General features: G+C 59.4%; 1 protein-coding gene across 10 annotated transcripts in view; it reads left to right on the top strand.

The window, feature by feature from the left end:
• Nucleotides 1–13188, top strand: part of RBM33 (RNA binding motif protein 33) — a 125765-nt gene extending 112577 nt beyond the window's left edge. For all 10 annotated transcript variants that reach the window (XM_082692898.1, XM_082692904.1, XM_082692899.1 and 7 more), the window contains 2 exons: nucleotides 6688–6776; nucleotides 7080–13188. In XM_082692898.1, coding sequence (XP_082549024.1) covers nucleotides 6688–6776; nucleotides 7080–7128 — 138 coding nt within the window. In that variant the 3' untranslated portion in view covers nucleotides 7129–13188. The remainder of the gene's footprint in view (nucleotides 1–6687; nucleotides 6777–7079) is intronic.
• Nucleotides 13189–22063: the final 8875 nt, after the last annotated feature.

Genomic DNA, 22063 nt, shown 5'->3' with positions numbered 1-22063 from the left:
CTAATTTGGAGAAATAGCTCATGTGTTAACAACTATGAAACCTGGTTTCGATTTTACAAACATGAAGTAACGCAGACTATAGTTTGATCTCTTTGTCTTACGACGGGCAGTCTCCGCTGAGCCGGCTGCAGGCGCGCCCAGGTCCGTGGTAAATAGCGTTGTCCACGCAAACGCCAGCCTCTGCGTCCGGTCTCACGGGTACACCCACAGAGGAGCCAGCTGGCCTGGGTTTCCTTGAGCTTTGTCTCTCGGGTCGTGTCCCGTCCACGTCCGAGTCATGGCCTTCCCCGGTCCCACCCTCCCCCTTCCCCGTGCCAGGTGCCGTCTGCACCGCGTCAGACCCCAGTGAGCAAGACGAGGACTGCGAACCTCAGATTCGCGCGTGCTTTCCTCTCGGCCTCTTTCCCAGCCTCTTGTTGCGTGAGCGAATGGGGAAGTGTTTTCAGACTAGAGTTGATACAAATAATTCTTAACGTGTTTGAAATCTGTCTACCATTGAGAGTCAGTCACTACCTGTGAGGCGTGGATGAAAATGCTTCTCGAACCCGCCCTGTTCTTCATTTCTGGAGGGAGAGGGGGGTGTTCGTGTCTGTGTGTGTGTCGCTGTGTGTCGCACTAGGACCTTAGCACTTGGGCTTCTGTGTTCTGGGCGGCCCACAGCGCAGGGGTGCGGCAGAGACGGTCGGTGATGCCCCGGGGCTTTCACGCTGCCTTCACCGGCAGCCCCTGCGCACAGGTCCCCGCGACGGGGGCGGGTTTTGCCGGAGCAGATGGGACGGCACTGCACGTGCCTTAGCGTGTGATTGTCCTGGTCTGAGTCTCCCGTGCGGTGGGGGAGAATCGGGGGTCCCCTCACAGTGGGTCCAGACTAACAAACCAGAGCCGGATCTGGGGGTTCTGAGGCTTGGTGTTTCCTGAGGGCTCGTGGGCAGTCTCATGGCTTGTGTCTCTGTTGCCCTGTGGGCTGGGGGGGGTGACGGCGTGGCTGCTTTCTCCACGGTGGTCATGGCTTGGCTTCCTCACGAGGAGTCTTGGTAATTCTCCTGAGCGTCTTCATGGGACGTGGTTGTCAGGGTCCATATCTGAACCACGGACAGCTTCTCACCACACTGCTGCTTGGAGCCATTGTCAGGGCATTCACCGTGGTCTTAACTTTATCTTAAAACTTGAATTTTGGGGCACCTGGGTGGCTCAGTGGGTTAAGCCGCTGCCTTCGGCTCAGGTCATGATCTCGCGTCCCGGGATCGAGTCCCGCATCGGGCTCCCTGCTCGGCAGGGAGCCTGCTTTCTCCTCTCTCTCTCTCTGCCTGCCTCTCTGCCTACTTGTGATCTCTCTCTGTCAAATAAATAAATAAAATCTTTAAAAAAAAAAATACAAACAAACTTGAATTTTGAATTTTGCATTTGGGGCCTATAGATCTCTTGTATGGCTCCCCCACCCCCCTGTTCAGAAAAGTACTGGAGATCGGTTAGTTACAAATAAAGTTTGGTTGAGGGAACCTAAAGCCACGGCGTAGGACTATTTAATGCCTTGTTCCAGGCTAGAAAGCGAGGAAAGGAGGAGGAGAATGCGTTTCTGGGTTCCACCGGGTGCCCTAAAAATGGGGTGGAAGGTGACCTTCCATCCGCCCCGGAGAGCTCCCTGGGGTATGATGAACGGAGCACTTAGAGAGGGGCCTGTCCTTCCTCCCTGGGGAACAGAGAGAGCGCGCATCTTGCCCGTCTCAGTCCCATAGGAGGGTTTTGAGGGGAAGTTCATAAACACCGTATTCACAAAAGGTCAAGTTTCTTAATTAAAAAACAAAAACAAAAAAAACAACTAACATAACAAGGCCCTGCCAGTGCTAGATAGCTGAAGAGTGACCCTGGTTACACTCTGGAGAAGGACCTTCGGGATGAGGCTCGCCCATGGCCCGGAACTGATGGCGCCAGTGACCCCCAAGCCCTGCGCGGAGCTCGTGTGTGCGGCGGGCTCTGGTGCCACCTTGTGTCCACTTCAGGTAACAGCAAGTGGTGGTGTCTGGGGCAGGGAGGTACCCTGTTCCTTTGGGCCTTTATGTTAGAGAAAACCGTGGCACTGAACCGTGGAACGGGAACGGCGTGCTCAGTGTGACACTGGACCGTGACGGGGCGGCCACATTTCTTCTAGATGAAGGCGGTATTCCCTTAAATGGTGCTCAGAAGACTCTCTAGAGTGTCCGGTGTAAGGCCTCTCTTTGACGACTCCTCTACGGAGCAGAGAGAGACCTGTTACAACCAGGGGGTAGCGGTGGCGTGAGCAGTGCAGGGCGTGTTCTGAGTTTCAGGGGAGCGGGCACAGTGAGGGAGCCGCGGGGCGCTCCGCAGCAGTGATGGCAGGAGTCTGATCTGCGAGAAGGCCATGCCTTGGTCTGCAGACCCAGCGGGAGGCAGCTGCACCTTGCTGGAGGGGGGGGGGGGGCTGTGGCGGCTGTGGGCAGTGTCGCGCACGCCCAACTGCTGGCTGGTGACCTGCACGGCTTCCCGCAGGAGTGACCCTGACCTCCTGCTCTGTCCTGAAACCCAGAAGCCAAGGGAGCTCTTGGGGTCAGGACAGAGCATGATTGAAGCACCTGTGGCTTTTTTGCTTCATTATCTTTACTTCCCCTTTTGGTAGGTTGTGCCGGAAATGGTGCCAAGAAGAGAAATTTGTTATCCTATAAATAACTGAAATGTCATGGTGTGGAAACAAAAAAGTCGTTTCTTCACAAAAGCAGAACGCTTGGAATCACTTAATGAGACTCTGTGGCCAGTTCCCTGCTGTGATCGTCACTGATACCACCGGTCCAGAGAACGGGGCAACGGTGCCCTGCACGTTCTCTCTGCGGCCCAGCAGCCGTGCGGGTCGTCCCTGAGCTGGGTCCAGAGTAGGGGAGGCCCCGGGCAGGTTGTTGTGAAGGCTGCAACAGCCCCTCCCCCTGCAACCGGGGTCACATCCACACTGGGCTCTGCAACAAGGCTTTGGGGCAAGTCCCGGTGCTGCCGGTTCTTGCCGGTGTGTAGCGCTCCGACAGCACTCCCCCTCCCCCGCACTTGGGTCACCTGCACGAGAACTTCAGCGTTCCTCGTAGCTCTCCGTGGTGCCCTGGCAAACCTTGAGGGGTGGACGAGGCCGTTGACCTCCACGTTGCCCTTGATGGGCAGCGAGCGAGACAGGACGAACCCAGCTGCAGGGGCAGGTGTGCTCTTGGAAGGTGGTGCTGACCCCAAGGGGGCACGCTCCTGATCCGCCCCTCCGGGCCCTGCTCTCTGTTTGTCGGGGGCGCGGTCTCCGTCTTCCCTGAAGCGTGGCTGGTTCTGAGCCACCAAGGAGGTGTTGGAGGAGGCTTACTTGCCCGGCGACAGTAGTGCAGCCGTTCTGCAGCTGAGGACATCTGGGAAGGAAAGCGCTGGGTATGGTCGGCGTAGGTGGACCACGGACCCATGCCACAGGTGTGAAGAAAATAGAGCGGTGGACACACGTTCCGAAGCTATACTGTGGAAACCCATCCTGAAAACTGTCGGGAACCCAGAGGAAGAACGGATTTTCAGGAGCTCCGTGTGACAGCCCGACAGCTCTTAAAAGAAGGCGCTCGCATGGGTTTTCCCGGGCAGGTTCGTGTAGCGGGAGGGAAGCCGGGCCAGCAGCGAGGCAGGTGGCGGGGGGCCATTGGCTCAGCACGAGCAGTGTCAGCCTGAGGAACTGCAGGTGGGTGTGCCCAGGCCCTGGGACTTGAGCAAGGACAGTGACTGGTCTGCGGAGCAGACGGGACCTGACCCAGCCTGTTGACGAGCTGCGGGGTGCGGGGGGTGGCAGAGTGCATTTTCTGTGGTCAGTGCTGTTCGCTGCTGCGGGGACACGGTCCTGCGGGCACGGAGAACAGGCCGGTGGCGCTGGCCGCAGGGGGAAGCTTCTGTGCTCTCCGTGCTTCTTGGCGGGCCTCAGAGGGGCCCACCCACAGGTGTCTGGCTCAGGGCTGCAGCCGTTTCACTTGTGTTTAAAGCAGCTGTTAGCATTCTTGGCTTGAAGTGATCACCAAAGTGCTAGGGGAAGCAGCTTGTTTATTTTCAAAGGTTTCATTTATTTGCGAGAGAGAGCACAAGTTGGGGGGAGCACCAGGGCAGGATGCGGGACTCGATTCCAGGACCCCAGCATCGTCACGACCTGAGCTAAAGGCAGGTGCTTAACTGACTGAGCCAGGCAGGCGTTCCTGGAGGTCGGGGGGGGGGGGGAAGAAGACTAAACGGATTTTCAGGGCTGCAGAACCCTGATAGTGTCTTCATAACATTGCAGTTTATCTGAGTGTGTGCGCATCACACGCACACGCACATGCACATGCACGCACGGGCTTCCGGGAAGGAGAAGGCACTTTCCCTAATTGGGAACAAGAGGTCGGGGATCTGAGTGACATGGACGCCTTCCTGGGATCCAGCCGCGGGGCTGTCAGAGCCCGTCACTGTTCATTCGCGTGTCGGGGGAGGGGCTGGCCCCATGTCGGGGGTGGGGGGCGGGGGGGGCAGGGTGTCCGAGCGAGCAGCTGCCCCCCCCCCCCCCCCAGGTCTCATGCATTTTGCTACTTAGAGAAGCACAGTTCCTTACTCTCAGGGAGGGGAGTGGTCTCCCCTCCGGGAATGCGGAGTCACGGGGAAAGCTGGAGTGTTAGCTTTCCCCCCGCGCGGTTGGAAATGAGTTTTTCTTGTCTGTTCCTAATCAAGTTCTTAAATGTTTAGAGGAGAGTTTAGGTGAGTTGTTCTGATGCGAGCCTGAGGTCTGTCTCCGCACTGGCGGCAGTCACTCCCCTCGGGCCTCAGTGCCTGTGACCCAGTGGCTGGAGAGAGGAGAGCAGGCCAGAGGCCCGCAGAGCCGGAAGGAAGGGCCTGGCAGTGGGCTGTGCAGGTGCTCGGCGACGGGGTGGGGTCTGCCACTGACTCTGCCGGGAGCCGAGGCGTGGTTCTTTGCCCACAGCCGCCCCACCCGGGACCGAGCCCCAGAGTTGCAGCAACTGACCTCATTCCGGGAAGGGGCACAGGCGGTGGGCACAGCAGCATGAGGCAGGTCCCCTGGAGGAGAAGGTGCCTCTGTCCAGTACCCGGGGTGCACCTCCCGGTCCAGGGAAGCCGCGCTGCCCCAGGGTGCAGCTGAGGAGGCGGCATTGACATTCATCAGAGACCACTCTGTGGTGCTTTCGGTGTGCCGCTCATTTAATGAGGAGTGAAATCATCCGGAAAGCTCTTCTGGTTCCAGTTTTTATATCCCGAAGAAGAGGAGGAACCTGGTGCTCTAGCAAGCTTGCTTTGGCTCGCAGGAGGGCAGGCCCAGCTCAGCACCACCCAGGGGGCCGCTCCCGGTCGGTCATTGGGGTGGGGAGGGGTCCTCGGGTCCCGCGCTGACTGCTGCTCCCCCCAGGCTCTGCGCGCACAGCTCAGCGCTCCGGGGCTGGCCAACTTGAAACGGTTTAGTTTCCCATGAAGCACCAAAAGGTGACATTGGGGAAGATGGCTCCGTTTTTAAGCTCTCCTCGCTGTATTGACTGGTAGATACCTGCTGTTACTGAAATGAGGAATACTTGGCATTTTTAGCCACGTGTTTCCATTGTAGATCTTTGAAACATGCGTTAAAATGAGTCACATAGGTCAGCACTTCTAAGGGTCATGTGTTACCTGCATTTTCCCCCTTGTTGCTCTGCTTCACTAGGAAGCCCAGGCACTGAGGCTTCGAGTCCCGGGGCAGGTGTCCTGGGGTGAGCAAGGGTCCGGCCTCAGTTGCCGCGCCCTGCCCACTGCAGAGCCTGGAGCCTGTGCTGGGCCCCCCAGGGACACGTGCTGAGCTGGCTGCGTCACCAGGATACTTGGGAGACATCAGGCTCTTGGGGAGGGGCTGGCTGAGAGAGTCCACGGGTCTCCTCCTTTGACCTGCCCCTCCCGCATCCTCAGACCCTAAATCCCAAGGCCTCAGGGAAAACTCGGAGCCATGCACCCTCTACAGGGCAGGTGTGAGGATCAGGCCTGAGATAACCTCTGTCCAGGGCTTGCTTTTTAGACAAGTAAGATCCTCTCTGCTCAGTGGATTATTTCTGTCCTTCTGTCTTATGCACAGACGTACTTGGTTTTCACTGCAGAGAGCAGTGGCTTGGGGAATGGTTCTTTAGCACCTGAAGGTTGAATTTGCCGTGTTGCTCGGTGATCATCTTCTCAGTGCGGTGTGACCGGGTTGCTCTGACAGCCGCCACTGGCCGCGCTGTGCCTCATCACGACGAGCTAGATGGAGGAAAGCCGCCTTTTACCCAGCGGCAGCTGCGGGGTCCCATCGCTAAACAGCAGTTCCCCCCGGGTGATGGGTACTGCTCTTCCGGAAAGCTTAGCGAGGGCAGGAGGGCGTGTGGACAGGAGGTGACTCTCCACGAGTGTCACCAGCGGGCCTCACAGAGAAGGTTGAGGGAGAAGATTGAGTGGCTTGTGTGGCCGGACGAACCCGGCTGGGGGCTACTTATAGGAGTGACTGTTTTGGGTTAGATTCTTTGGATAAGGTACGAAAAATTGCCAGGGAGATAGAATTTTCTGCATCGATCCAAGTGTCAGCCTGGACTCGAATTCTGTGTGAAAGCTACCGTATAAATATGTTGGGTGTTTGGGTTTTTTTTAAGCACGTACAACATGCTCTTAACACGTTTCTTTTTTTTTTTTCTCTAGAGTTTACAGATGCTTCCCCAGCAACGGAAAGCCATAGCTAAGTTCAAGGAACCAGCTCATGCGTTAGCATTTCAGCAGAAATTCCACAGGTATCCGGTGTATTCCGTGGTCAGGGTGCTGTGGGGGGGTGGTGGGAGAGCCCGTCCGCTGAGGCAGCTCAGTGTTGTCCGCATGCACGCGCCCACCTGCTGCCGGACAGACGCACCAGGAGTGTGTAAAGAGCGCCATGGCTCGCTCTTCTCTGCTGCGGGTCACCTGCCCGTTTTTGTATCGGTCTTCTCTGTCTGCCTGCAGTTTTGATGATTTTGTGGATCCGGACCTGGTACCTCGCTAAGTTGACTGCCGATGCGTGGCGTCATGTTAATGCTGACTGTTGGTTTGCATTTCCACAGGCACATGATAGATTTGTCCCACATAAACGTGGCCCTGATTGTTGAGTGACGTCTGGCAGGAGATGCTGACCTGACACTGCCCGCGCTGTGGGGTTTCTTCGAGGAAGTGGCAGCGCGGAGTCCCCGTGAGCGTAGGCCTCTCCGTCTGCAGCCTCGCGTGGCTGTTGTCCGGAGCGGCGCACAGCCCAGTGTCGACGCCAGCACAGCTGGACTTGGGGACACGGCGGACTGGGGTTTGCTGTTAGACCGCTTCACGTCCTGGTGTCAGCACAGAGAACTACAGTTTGCGTTTGCTTTTGTTTTCCAAGTGCTCACATGCATGTAGACATCGCTCCTCGTGGTCGCACCGTGTCATCGGTCACTTAGCTTCAGGAAGGGACATTAACGTCACAGATTCTTAAGTAGTTTTTCACAGCAAAGAATACTTGATAATGGTTGCACTTATCTTCAGTGCAGGCTAGACAGGTGTTTTCCCGGCCACGCGTGACTTGCACTGTCTTCTCAGAAAGCCTTCCAAAGGCTCTTGGAAAAATGTGGATTAAAACGCGGGTGGTTGCGACTGACAGTTGCATGTCCTGGAAAGCGGGGTGTGCGGTGGCTGGAAGCAGCACCGGCTGTGGAGATCCTGCTTCCTGTGACTGCTCCAGAAGCGCCCCGTGTATTCCCAGTGCCAGAGGGGACTCGCGCCCCTCTGCACCCTTCCCACATCAGGCAGCAGCCCTGGCAGGCCCCACTTGACCTCCCTGGGCCTAGAGGAGGTGCCCGTAGCGTGGCCACCTTGCGGCCCTTCTGGACTCCCCTGTCAGGCGGGCGACAGTTCACGTGTACCCTGCGAGGTGGAGGGCCGGCCCGGAGCTTGCACACACCCGCTGGGTTTTTTCCCTTGTTTTAAATGCATCCCGAAGGGGCATATTTGCGTCCCTGGCTTGGTGACTTAGACGTTCTTTGGGAACCTGGTTGGCATCACTTTGATGAACTTCTTGTTTTGGAAGGCCTTTTGAGCAGGGCTGTTCTGTCCTCCGCGGACAGGAGCGGGTGCCCCCTCGTGCAGTGTGGCACGAGGGACTGCCAGGCCCAAAGTGCAGACGGCATTTGTTCGTAGCGCCCTGAACCCGCCTGAGGGGTTCTGGGTAGGGCCCTTCAGCCGAGACCCTTCCTTTCTGTACAGCAGCGTTTAGTGAAGTTCATTCTGGGCAGATTTTAAAAAGTGCCTTATTCAGTGTTTCTGCTCACGAAGAAGGCGCATTGTTGTGGGTTTATTGTGGCGTAGACCTGGACCGTCTGAGCCAGCCCTGGGGGCCGGGCAGACTCTGCCCACTAGCTGTGTTCATGCCGGAGACCGCCTGTCGGGCTGCTTAGTGGAGTTGGACGAGGTGGGAGCCTGCCACCTCTCAGCCTTCTGGGGGCCTTGGGAACCTGTGTCGTCATGTTCCCCGAGGTGACATTTCTAGTTGTTTCTAGTTGAAGCTCCCTGAGCCGCGGGGAAGTGTTCAGACCCCGCGGGGCTTGCTGCGGCTCCCGAAGTGGCAGCGCGTGGTAGGGGTCGGCCGGAAGCCGGTGCTGGTGGTTGGCAGCTGCTTTGCAGAAGGTCTGGTGCCAGGGGGCAAGCAGGCGGTCCTAGGATGCCCTGGAACACTTTCCAGCCGAGGCGCCCAGCCTCGCTGGTTCCCGAGAGCCCCAGCGACGCCATGGGAGGCGGTGTCGTGCCGGGGCCTCACCGGCGTCCATGGGCTGTCCTGGCCACTCTGGGCTCCGGCAGATACAGCAGGGCTGAGGTGGTTTCAAAGCGTAGTTGGTTTGGTTCAGTCCGGTGGGCGCTGTGTTGAGGTGAAGAGCTTGACGGCCTGGAAGCTGTCCTCGAGAGCACGTGGGCCCCTGCCCCACGCGGGGCCGTGGGCGGGCTCTCGGTTGGTGGACTTGCTGTATCGCCCAGGGCCACCTGCTGCCATAGAACGGGGTAGTCGGAGTGTGCTGGGCCTTGACGCCAAAGGGCTGCGCGTTGTCTCTGAGAGCAGGCCCAGAAACGCACCTCCTCGTCCACGCGGTCCGCTTGTCAGTCCTGCGCGGCCTCCTCTGTCGAAGACGGACCTTGCGACAACTTTCAGGTCTGCTTCTGGCGTTGTCTCAGTAGGACACGGGTGTCTGGGACGTGTGTGTCCTCTAACCGTCTGCACACACGGAGGCTTCCTCTTGCTGTGACGTTCTTGAAAGCCTCGGGCCAAGGGGTGAGAAGGCTCAGTGCTTCCGCCTCCCTGCGCCCGGCACTGCCCCGGAGCAAAGCCTTAGTTTCCTCGAAGGGGACTGCCAGAAAGGGAGGGAGCAGAATTAGAAGGTAACATTGCCGTGGTCGTGGTCGTGGTCGGTGTGCTTTCCGCAGTGAAATCAGAGCACCGTCAGCTGAGCCCTCTTAGAAGATCTGTTGCAACCATTATCTTTGTTCTTTATTTATCATGCATTTAAAATGAGATGCAGAAGCATTTAACATACTGTGTAAATACGGACCTTTTAAAATTAAAATGTTAATTGGAAATGCTTTCAATTCAGCAACAATCTTAGCTCTTTGTTAGTTCTTTTGTGTTGTCGTATGGAAGTTGCGCGGACACAGTCCATAACTGTTGATGTGTTTTGTGTATATTCGATTTTTATAAAGATGGTAGTAAGTCAATACATTTATCCTGACCTGTGTATTATTTGTTCCCAAATTCAGGAAGCTTGAGTCAGTAAATAGCAGAGTACCGCGTAAGGTAATCGTAGTAGGTTCTGTGGAGCCGAGGCACTTTTTCTTCCTGCATTGTCTTGTTTTGACTTTGTGCTGTAATGTAAGCTCGCGGAGCCGCTTCTCCGAGCACTGCCGTTGGTCCGGCCACTTTGTTAAGTCCTTCTAACGATACTTTTCTAAAGGAGAAATTCTGTTTTTTTTCCCCAAAAGAAATGTGGAGGGGTCCCCCCCTCTGGACAGGCAGCGTCCCGTGTAGGTGCCGGTACCCATTGCCCCGGGGGGACTGGCGGGGGGGAGGGGGGCTTCATGACTGCTTTTCACGGGCTTGTTTTCTCTTGATTTGTACTGGTCCTGGATGAACGCTTGTTGACGCGGGGTTCTGGGACATCTCTGAATTGTGACTCAGCTCAGATCATGCACCTAGGGGTCCGTTCTCGAAGAACATTGTCCTTACTTGACCAGCAGAAGACTTTGTTGCCGGTGGCCGGAGACTGGGAGCCGTCCAGGGTGGAGGGGGTGAGGGGGTGGGGGGGGGTTGCAGAACGGAGGAGTTGTAATAAGATTTATAATGAACCTCAGACACACAGACTCTTTAAGAGGAGTCGGCCAGTCAGGTTGGGAGACGGGAGGGCCCGCAGGCGGCTCTCGCTGGGGACCGGAGGGCGCCCGCCCGTCTGGAGAGTCACCGTTCCCCGTGTGGGCCTTGAGCTCTTCCTCGGGAGGAGGCCGGACTGGCTCCCTGGGCTGGAGACGTGGGGACGTGGGGCCTTGCTCGGAGGGTTGGTGTTGAGAGACGATCCTTTCCATTCTTTTTTCTTTCATTTTCTTTTGGCTTTTGGTTTTCGGTTTTGTTCTGTTTATTTTGGTTTTTTGTTTTGTTTTGGTTTTGGTTTTGGTTTAATTAATTTCTTTGTTGTTTAATTGAAGGTAAGCTCACCGTGCTGGTGGATCGCTGGACTGACAGGGACCCTGTTGCGGACAGTTGGGTTTTGGTAGGGGTCTGTGTGCCGAGTGCAGGACACCCTTGAGCCCCCCCTCGCCACACGTAGCTCCCCAGAGAGCCCCTGCGCCCGGCCGGCAGGACGTGCATCCCCGATCGGCTCGGGCCGCCCTCCGCGGAGGGCTCTGGGCTCCCTGCCTGGCACGCTGCCCTTCTCGGGGCTGTTTTGGATTTTCCCCCCCTTCTTGCTCGGAGGACTCGGGAGTCTTCCATGCTCACTGGTAGACCTGATCTTCCTTCTTTTAGTCAGGCACTGAGTCCCAGCACCCACCCCCTTTTTTATTATTCGGGGTTGGGGTGGGGGGGCTTCTGCGAGAACCCTTGTTGGTTCTTTACAGATTTTTAAGTGACATTATTCTGAAGAGGGGTTTCCTGAATGGGAGGGGACAGGGCCAGCCAGGAGCCGGTTGCCCCCAGCCCCACCTCCTGTGAAGGAAGCCACGAGTTTAGATCATGCAGGGGAAAGTTTAGATATTTTACTATGTTTAATGAGCATTTTGATTAATCTTCTCAACTATTTTTAAAACTTGTGAATGAAGCTTTATTTCGGTAAATATGAACTCTCCCAAGGCACTTGGCCTTGATTCACTAGTAAATCCTAAGGATTTTGTGTAAGGTTTTTTGCAACCTATTTAATTGTCATCATTTAAAGCGCCCATGGTTTTATGTCCTAGAACCAAAGCAGAACTCCCTGATTCATATTGGATCCCAGGTGTACCTTCTTCTGGTAGCGCGTGGTTGGGAAGGATCATTGGTTTTACACGTTGTGACCTGCCTGTTCTAGAGAATGTTTTTAAAACTCTTAACTCTCTCCCTTCTGTGCTGTGTTGTGGTCGGAAATCTTGTTGAGACAGGCAGGCAGAGCAGGTATCTTTAGTGAGAAATTGCTTTTCCCTTTTATTTTTAACCAACTAAAATGTAAAAAGATTATGTTGGTATTTTGCTGTTTTATTTTACTTACTTTAAAACGTATGTAGAAAAATAGAGGCCCTTTAAAGAGAAACAATGTAGTTTAAAATTTTTAATACATTGCAGAGTGACCTATTTTAATATATACTGTATTTAGTAATATACTCTAGAAAGTAGAGCCTGGAGTTCTCTTAGCCATGATATTTCTTTAAAGTTAGTTTTCTTCGTAAGGGCACACGTAGTGAAAGCTGATTTTTAAAGGACTCTTTCCGTTTTGTAGCCTGCGGTGTTGGCTTAGGCTCCGATGTGGGCGTTTGAACCAGCAACACACAGCACACGGTCACCCTCTGAGCTTCAGGGCAAGCGAGCCTTTGTGCTGATCATCTGTCTTTGCTCTCCACAGGCCTGGGATCCAGGATCGCTTTTCCTCTGTGAGGATTTTAACTCCTGTCTTCGTCTTTAATTCCACACTTTAATTTCCAGGTTTGACGACCGCGAAGCCCGAGATCTTTCCGTTCCGAGCTGCTGCCCCGTGTCGGGTGCCCCCCTCCTTCCTGTTCTCTTGCACTTTTCCTCCCCAAACCCGTTTATCAGCCCCGCGGAGAGCTCCTCTCCCCTTCTGGAAAATCACTTTCCTTGAGCTCCTCATCCCTGGATGTCCTCCTCCTCCTCCCCGCCTGCCTCGGGCCGTGGACTTCCTGGCCGGCCGCCGGCGCTGCATCCTTTCTGGCTCCTCTGTCGGGTCTCCCGTCCAGAACCCCTCGGGGAGGGGGTACGAGGACCTCGTGCATGTCTCTGCACCGTGTTTCAGTTCGGTTGCATCTCATCCTTTGCTTTGACAGGTTTTTACTCACGCTTTGTCCCCCAGGTGTCCGCTGGAGAAGCGACGGCTGACTTCCGTTACTTTGCAGTTTGGCTTGTAGGAGCGCGGGCGCCCTGGCCGCCGGCGCGCCGCTCGCGGGCCGCTGCCCTACTCACCCCTTGTTTCGCCTCTACTTTTGCAGGACCTCTTGTGCATGAGTTCAGTGTTAGTTGGGGCGCGCCGGTTTTTCCGCTGGAAGTGGTGGCCTCTTTAACCCTTTGTTACCGCTCTCGCTGTGATCCTTCCTAACCGTAACGCGCGGCGCTGCCCGGCCGCCGTCTGCCGGCTCCGAGGCGGAGTCGCGCGCTGTGTGTGCGGGGAGCGCGTTGAGAGTTCAGAAACCACCAGATGACTGAGTTGCTTTTCCTCTGGGTGGGTCTGCTGCGCGTTTTCTACCAGACACTCCACTTGCCACTGTGGGAGATGCGCTGCCTTGCTTTACCCCAGTTTTCACTTGCGCTAATCCCTGTGACAGCTTGATCAGGAATTCATGTGAAGAACAGTAGTGACATGGTCGGAAAAAATGTACTGTGTGTATCATTTGTGTGACTGCGTGCCGAGACGTGTCTCGGACTGTACTGTAATTTGAAAGACTTGTTAATAAAATGCTTTGCACTTCTGTTCTGTTTGGAGCTTTTCTTTGATCTCGCCGCTCAGATGTGGTCCATCCCTCGTCTCCGCCACGTGGACAGCACTGTGCCCCCACCAACCCCAGAAGACTGGCAGGTTGTTTCCGCCGAGGACAGGGAGTGTCCCCAGGCCCCCCGGTGTGCCCCCTCTGCCATCAGCACCGGCTTGGAAATGGCCTCTAACAGGCGGACCCGCAGGAAGGTCAGAGCGGCCGTGCCGCCGCACCGTACCCGCATTCCGTGCAGAGATCTCTGCTGACGCTGTGCTGCTTTGGTTGGAGGGAGTTATATTTTCTTTTACGTTTTTTAAGGCATTACAAATACTTGCTACAGCTTATCAGAGGACATTTGTACACTGAAGCCGGAGAACACCGGTCACCTTTAATGTCACACCCGTGTACCACCAACTGCGCGCGACGCCCAGTTTCTGTTGGGAAGTGGCCCGGGGCGTTCCCTGCATCACCCACGCTTATATTACCATGTGGCTCCGGAGTGCTCCTGATTTCTGGTCTCTTCTGAGAGCAAAGTATTTTTAAAGTAACTCGCCCTCCCCCGTTGGAGGAAACCTTTGAGACCCCGACCTTGGCTCACCTGCGCCCCTGTGCTGAATGGGAGTCGGGGCTGCTCGGTGGCTGCACCGCTCCCCGCCTCGCGAAGCCCACCTTTCTTACCTGTAGGAAGAGGGCTTGTCTCGTGACGATCAAGCCTCGTTAAGTCCTCCGAGTTGTGTGGGTGATACGGGCTCACTTGACTGATGGGATGAAAGATAACCCCCCGTGTCCCGTCTCGGGAGTGACCGTCACTCTCCACCCCAAGCCCCTGTTGTGGGACTCAAGGCCAAGGTCCCTTCTCTTGGTTGACCTCTCTACATAGTACCTGCTTGAATCTAGTGACAACGGCCACCATGGGGGGATGACCACGGTGTTCTTACGAGGAGGCGGGCGGGTGGGCCTTGGGTCCCGCCAAGCATGGGCGGCGGCCTGACATGATTGTTACTGCTGGAGTCCCCCTGCGGCACATGCCATCAGGTCCCTGACCGCGGGGATAAGAACCTCTGTCCGGGTCTGAGTGAGGAGGAGGGAAGGCGGGAGAAGAGGCTGATTTGGGGAAAACAGGAAGTGATGCCCCACTGAGGTCTACACTTGGATTGATTTCCTAGATCCAACTTAATGGACGTTTTAACCCTAAACCAGAATCTGAACATGGCTAGTGATCGAAGCCAAAACCATTTTTTCCCCCATTTTAATCCATACTCCATGGGCAAGGTCTCTAAAACCTGGCCTTCGCCTTGAATGATGGGGTCTCTGCAGAAGATGGGGCTGGGAGTGCCTCTGGGTGTCGGGTAGTGAGCGGGAGACCCTAGGGGAAGGGCGCTCCTTGCGGGATTCCTGTGTCCATGCCTGGTGCCCGCTCAGGCCCACACACCGGCGGTGGGGGTCTGTGCCTGAGCTGCACCCCCGGCTTCTTCCGCCCCCCCAAGGCGCACATTCCTCCACTGGAAGGGGATGACTCCCCGGTGAGTCTGAAGGGGGAGACGGGTGGAGCGTGAGTCCTTGAGCAGGAGTGACGCGCAGGAGGCATGTGGCTCCAGGAAGGGACAGCATGGCACGGTGTCTGGGCTGGAGGGCAGCTCCCTGGTGCCGTCCTCGGACTGGCGAGCATGGCGGCCTTGAGACGCACGCCCACTGGTGTCTTCTGGCTGCACTGGGGTGTTACTGCATGTGCACTGGGAGGCAGAGGGTCTCCTTCCCGCACCTGGCCAGACTCCCGCCCTCAGCCGGGGGGCGACCAAGGCTGCTTTAGCTGGGCCGCGGGGCCCCCTCATCAGCTTCGGTGGAGGCGACTCGGTTTCCAGACGTGTGTCTGCTGGTGTCGGGACGCCCACCCAGTGCCTCGCTCGTGCCCTGACTTGTGCCAGGAACCCTCACAGATGTCTGGAATGGAGGGTGGGGAGGGTCAGGGAGCTGGCAGGGTTTGGGGGCCAGAGGGCGGGTGTGGGAAGCTGGGGGTGTGAGGGAAGGGTGCGAGGGGCCGGCCCAGGCAGATCAGGTGCAAGACCCCCAGCTGAGCTCGGGTGGTGGGGGAGTGGGGCCAGGTCCGGGACACCTGGCGGGTCCCCCACGCCCGCCCCCCCAGCCTGTGCATCCCTGGTGGCACCCCTGACCCCCCTCCCCCCGCCATTCATGGTGCAGGAATGGGACGGAAACCTGGCCTTGGGGGGGCGGTGCTGAGGGCTCCAGGACTGTGGAGCCGGGGCAACCCTGAGCGCGTGTCCTCCAGCCACGAGGCCCCCGCGGTGCCTTGTTCCTGGGCTCACGCTCATCCTGTAAGCCGGCCCAGAGCCCACCCAGGCTGCCAGGCCCCTGCCTCCTGCATCCCTGCATGGGGTCGTCTCCAGGGGCTCGCCCTGGCACCCCCCGCCCCACCCTGCGAGCCAAGGCCACGGCCTGGAGGGTGTCGCTGCATTTCTCCCTTGCCTCCCCAATGCCTTGGGGTCTAGGGTGAACGAGGGGCCCTCGGCTTCCTCGGGTAACCTGGCCTGCGACCCCGCATCCTTGCGAGAACCAGAGATGAGACTCCAGCTCCCCGCTCTGCCGGCGGCCGTCACTGGCGGAGGGAGGGCCGTGCGTCCTCCCCGCCGCCGCCGGCTGACCTAGCTCCCTGTCCTCTCCGTCATGACGTCTGTCACTTCCCCAGCACGGTCCTCCCGAGATGGGCCTCCCTCTCCCCTACTCGGAGCCACCCAGTGCCAGGCCCACATGGTCATTGTCATGGCTAGGAAAGCCCTCGGGACATCACAGCCCCAGGAGCCCAGCGCCCCCCGGGGTGGCGGCCAGTGGTTCTCCCGGCCCCGCCTCAACCCGGCGTGAGGCTTCCCCCTCACCGCAGGTCAGTTTGCAGGCCGTCCTTGCTCGCCGCCTCGAGCGCCTTCCTTCCCCCTGGAGCTGGGGCTCACGGAGCTCACTGGGAGCCCTCAGACCCCGTGATCCCGGCCTTGCATCCCAGGTGGGGTCCTCCGTCGCGGTCACTCTCGGCGTGTTTCCCGTGCGCCCCCCCCTCCACACCGTGCGCAGAGTCTCCGCTCCCTCGGGTGATCCCGGGCCTCCCGCGGCAGGAGCAGGACGGCAGGTCCATCGTGCTGGCCACCGGCTCTGCCAGCCTGCCCGCGGGGGCCCCCGCCGTGCCCGCTGTCCCTGTCCCCGCTCCTGTGCGAGGCCAGCTCCGGCCTGCTCCGCAGCCCCACCTGCCCACCTGCTGAAGACCTTGTCCCCGTGGAGCCGCTTCTCGGCCGCTGCTCCCGGCCGGCCGCCCCCGCTGGCCTGCGGACTCCCTGACCTTGGCTTCCCAGCTGGAACATTCTTCCTCTGCTCGCGCGCGCGCCGACAAGGCTGGCTTTCTTGCCGTCTGCGTTTTCTCCCTCAAATTCCCTCTTGAATCCACACCGATCCGGCTCTTCAACCCCACACTTCCCCGGAGCTCCTCTGCCGAGAAGTCTGATGGGCCCCATCGTGCCGGAGTCAGGTGCCTCAGGACGCGTGTCTCCCCCTCCGCTCAGGACAGGTGTCTGCGTTCCCCCGTGGGTCAGCGTCTTCTCTTGCAACTGGCCTCCTGGGCTCCCGGCTGGGTCCTCCCGGTGCTCCGTCTTCCTGTCTGCTAATGGGGGGGAGCCCCTGGACCTCTCCCCGTGCTGGCCCCCTGACTGCAGGCAGGCAGACCCCCTTCGCTTAGGTGCTCGGCCGGAGGCTCAAACTCACTCTGCGGAACCCTGGTCTTTCCTCGGTCTCCCTGCGTCGCAGCAGGTGGCAGCTCCTTTCTTAAGGACACCCAAGGCCCCGGGCTTTGGGGGTCGATGGTGCCTTCTCTCCTTCTCTGTGCTATCTCCCAGAGCATTCGGGATCTCAGCCCTTCCCTTGGCTCCTCAGCTGCGACCCCAGCGAAAGCCACCCAGCTCGGTCACACGGGCTAGCCTGGTCTCCGAGGTCCACCTCTGGAGGCCCACGTCTAGCTACCTCCTGCCAGCCATTAGAACAGAGTCCGATGCCTGCATTCAGGATGCCCCGGGGCTTCTGCTGTCACGCAGATGGGACTGGGAATCCCCTCTGGAAGATGCCGCAAAGGACGTGTCGTCAGAGCGACAGTGGCGGCGCGAGCATGGCGGACGGCACACGTGGGGGTCAGCTCTGCTCCGACGGCAGACCAACACCGGTCCCTCACTTCCTCCCCCTGCCCCCCTGCTTCTGCTCCCCCTGCCCGGCAGCCCTGCCCTCCTCCGCGTCCTAGAACACGCCTCCCTAGGCGGGGTCATAGCCTGCCCCCACCCCCTCCAGGGCCCCCCCTGCTCCATTCCTGTGCTGCCTGCGTGGCTCCTGGTACTGGACTGTGCCCCCAGGGCCTCGCGTCCTGTTGCTTGCTTTTGCGGACGTCCATTGACCTTGGATCAGACGTTCTGTGCGTCTGCTGCAGAGAGTGTCCACTTCTGCTCTGGAAGGCCACTGGTCTAATGGTTCGCTCGGCCCTTTTGAGGCTCAGTTTCCAGCTAGGTTTGGCCCGAGGCAGGGAAGGCTCCGCAGCCCTGACTGCCCTGGGACGCGTCGAGCCAAGTGTCTGATGGCCCGGCCTGCTTCAGGTGGCCGGCCGCCCCCTGCCTGGCCCCAAGGCACATGTCTGGACACATGCTGGGCCTGGTGGTGCCCTGCCACGGGTTTCTGAAGCCTCCTCGTGCAGCAGCATTTTCTCCGAGTTCCTGCACAGAGCGGCCCTCCACGCGGGCCCCAGCCCCACGCATGGAGCTCGGGAAAGTCCGTCCGTGCCCAGGCCTGGGGGACCTGGAGCTGACGGTGTGTGATCACAGCTGGTGCCTGTTGTAGGAGAAGAGCCCCCGGGTCACGGTCACTGTGTCGTGACGGGAAGCAGGCCCCATCCTCTTGTTCTGCCCGCAATGAATCTGCTGCACCCGGCATGCTACAGTGTCTTCGGTCTGTGGCTCACAGGCCTGTCTTACTGTCTCGGTAGACCCGGGAGGGAAGGAAGGTGTTCCTGCTGCTTTTCCTGCTCAGTCCACAGGCCCCGGGCCCCGTGCTTGCCGCTCAGGGGTGGCGAGGTCCTCCGTGAGTGACTCACGGCAACTCCCCGCCCCAGCTCCTCCCGCCGGCGGCAACGGGAGCAAAAGGGCTCTGGCCCGCACTTGCTGCTCGCACCCGCCGGGGGACCTCGGGCTCACCACCGGCTGCGCTGGCCACTGAGTAGGAAGGCGCTTCCGCTCAGTTCGCCGCTGGGGCTGGAGTCGGGCGAGGAGACAAGCTGCGGGGGCTTCTGGGAGGTCTGGCGCCGCAGACCCTGTGGCCGGGGACCACACCCCGGGGCCCCTCGTCGAGACGCACAAGGCAGGGCCTGAGCTGCAGGCCGGCCGTAGCCCACCGAGTCGGCTCGGGGAGACCAGCCAGTGGGGGGTTCAAGAGCTGATGTGGCACAAGGGGGGTCGCCGAGCCAGAGCCGGGCTGTGTCTGTGGAAAGCAGCGCTTTCTGAGGATCCCTGTGGGGACCCGGGGCCTGGGGGACCTTCAGCCCCCGCTGGGAGTCAGCGGCTTCGGGCCTCCTTCCTTCAGCCCGTGCTCCTGCATTGCACGTGGCCGCGCCGCAGCGTCCTGGAAGCCCCAGGCTTCTGGTAAACTCATACGTGTTTATTTTCAATATATGTTGCAAATAAATAAGTGTCCATGTTGGCTTGAGAAAACAGGCTATTATAGTGCTTATTATTTTTCAGAGATTTTATTTATTTACTGGAGAGAGAGACAGAGCACGCGCAGAGGAAGCGGCTGAGGCAGGAGAAGCAGAGCCCCCGCTGAGCAGGGAGCCCGATGTCGGGCTCGATCCCAAGAGCCTGATGTGGGGCTCGATCCTACGACCCCGGGATCATGACCTGAGCCAATGGCAGATGCGTAACGACTGAGTCCCCAACTAGAAACGAGGTCTGCAGCGTATTATGGGACACTGATTCTAAGACACTCGTGTTTTCCGCCCCTGACGGCTCCGAGAGTGGGCGCTTCCCACCATGGCCATCACCCGGCGAGCACCGAGGCACCCCTGCGTGCATGTTGTTGTGCGTGACCGGTGCTGGATGCCCCCATGAGTGCCCGCCCGTGCACCGTCTGAGGAAGGACCCTGCTGTGAGAGCCTCCCCCGGCAGCGCCCCCGGTTACGTCCGGCGTCTTGGGGCACAAGTGGCCGGAGCTCCCCCTTCCTGGGACTCTGGGTGCTGGGCTTGGCGCTGTGCATTACGCCCGTCACATGCACGGGCAGCATGGGTGCTGCTTCCCGTGGGGCGACCCTGTGGACCGTGAGCCGTCCTGAGTGAGGCCGTCCGCAGGGTCACGGCGCTCAGAGGGGCCTGGTGCCCGCGTCGGGTCCCCACATCTACGTGACTCCAAAGGCTGCGTCTTAACTTCCCTGCGGCACGAGGACGGTAGAAAGCCCTGGAAGCGGCCCCGAGGAGCCACCCACCGCCATCGCTGCAGGCGGGTTTGGTTTGCGTGCTCGTGGCAGGGCGAAGCATGGATTCCCGGTGCTGCTTGGGAAAGCCGGCGGCCGGCCGGGAGTCCGCGGCATGTTCCGGGGGCTCAGGTGCACGTGGAGCAGAGGCTGTGTTGGATCCTGCGGCTCACACGCGATCGGACGTCCCCGGGCCACGCGGGGACGCACGGTTGAGGCGCTCAGGGACCTTTGCCGGCGAGCGCCCCACTGGCTGCTCCCATGGGTAATGAACCAGACCCACGCGGGGGCCCGTCGGACTCTGCCTGTTAGACGTGTCGGGCTGCCGTGAGCACGCGAGTCTCGGAGGGGTTCCAGTGGTGGGATCGCTGACCTGGCGCTCGCATATCCTCTGTTCTGGCACAGTCTGTCCGCAGTCGTCCAGAAAGGTCACGGGGGGTTCCAGGGCACACTCATGCCGTGATGCAGGAGAGGCTCCGTTTCCCACTCGCTGCTGTGTTGGTTAGAAGCAACGTCTCATCGCAGCCCGTGTTGCAGGGGCGGTGGCAGGAGCTCTGGGTCGAGGAGAGCCGGAGCATTCCCCCCGATGGCTCTAGAATCAGATGGTGCCCTCGGAGCCCCAGCAGCACGGGGAGGCAGTGGCTGCAGGGCCGATGGGACCACCCCATGTTGGCCAGGGTCTGCGCCCCCAGCCTGGCTGGGATGCTCCTGGCGTCGGGTCCTGGGGCACGCAGGGGAGAAGGAGCCTTGCCCAGCAGGTGGGCCCAGAGCCAGGCCTTGGAAACTGGGAGTCTGGCTTCCCCCTCCCTGCAGAGAGAGAAGCAAAGCCTGCCAGCAGAGAGAAGCTCCAGGCTCCCCCTCCGCCTCGTCCCCACCAGACCCAAGAGGAGGGTGGACGAGGGACCCTGCTCGGCAACAGCCATGCTCCTCCCCATGGGGTGCTGTAGCCCCAGCTGCAGCTCACCACCGCCCCCCCAGCCCATCGGTGACCGGAAGGTTCTCCCAGTGGTTGCCCATGGCTGCCGCCAGCCAGCACGGCTCTGGCAGCTCCTCGGCCTCTCGTGGCTGAGGCCACGTGGGCTGGCTTCGCAGCGAGGGGACACGGGACTGACGCTGAGGGCCGCGATGGCACTGCGGAGGTGTGGGCACCGAGTCCCTCGTGTCCCTGAGCTCCGGGGCCGCTCGTGCGGGGTGCCGGCCTCCGCCGCACGCGCCGCTCAGAGCCACCGGCTGATTGGCGAAGAGTCTTGGGAAGGTTTGGAAATGTGACTCTAGGTAACGGGGGACACGCTCGCGCGTGCGCGTCTGCTCTACCCTGACGTCGCGGGGGCTGTTACAGGGGCCCTTCCGTCCTCGGGGCGAGTCTCCTGTGCCTCCCGACCCTCGCGGGCTTATCTGGGTCGGGGGGCCTCGCAGTAGCCTCTCCCAGATGACGGGCCCCAGGGCGGTTCCGGGGGCGCAGAGTGCTGCAGGGGTGCGGGGTGTGGGCTCCTGGAGCGGGGCCTGCCCCTTCTGCGGGCTGGGCCTCCTCCCTGGGCTCCCCTGCACGTGGTGCCCCCACCGGCACGGGCGAGCCGCAGTTCCCGCCAGAGCCCGCTCCTGCCTGCCTGCCTTCATGGGGTCGCTCGTCGGTTCGGTGCTTACCCAATGCCTGCTGCACAGCCTCCCGACCGGGCCGGGCACCGGGGAGCCAGACGGTGCCGTGCGGCCCCCGCGAGCCGAGGCACGCAGGCGCGGAGCTGCCCCTGGGCACTGAGGTCGCCGGTCGGAGGACACGCGGGAGTGGCCGTGGCTTGTGGAGGACCCGCTGGCCTGCGCGGATCTGAGAGCTGAGCCTGGCTCCCCTGTCCCCTGTGCTCCTCCGTGGGGGGAGACGCCATTCCTGTGGGAAAGTCCTTTTCCTACCAATGAGAACATTCTGGGAATCCGTTTGGGTGCTGGTTTCGAGCCTGACGAATGAGCCCCACCACTTCTTGGACACACGAGGTCTCGTTTGTTTTCATCCCAGACTCTACAAGACGTTTCTCCAAATGACTCTTGATCCTTTAGAACGTTCTGGAAGCAATAGCAAATGCACAGACACCCAGATCTCTTGGATTCCCACTCGGGCAGCATCTTGGCAGCTGTGGCAGGATTTACTGGTGACCTGGGGTCACTAGGATGGATTTAGAGGGGAAACAGGGCAAAGAGTTTCTTAAATGTTTTCAAACTAAAATGTTTTATTTTTGCGTACGTAGTTCTAAATTGTCGTGGAGACAAATGAGGAAAATATAGGTAAGCGAGTGGGGGATGCGGTCACTTGCTGTTCCGGAGACCATCACGGGTGAGATGTCCGTGTGCGTCCAAACCGTTTCCTAAGAAAGCACACACGCGTGC

The sequence above is a fragment of the Mustela nivalis genome (assembly GCF_964662115.1).
Source record: "Mustela nivalis genome assembly, chromosome: 12".
NCBI lineage: Eukaryota > Metazoa > Chordata > Mammalia > Carnivora > Mustelidae > Mustela > Mustela nivalis.
Note: the sequence above shows the minus strand (reverse complement) of the source record. Positions and strands in the feature narration are given on the sequence as shown.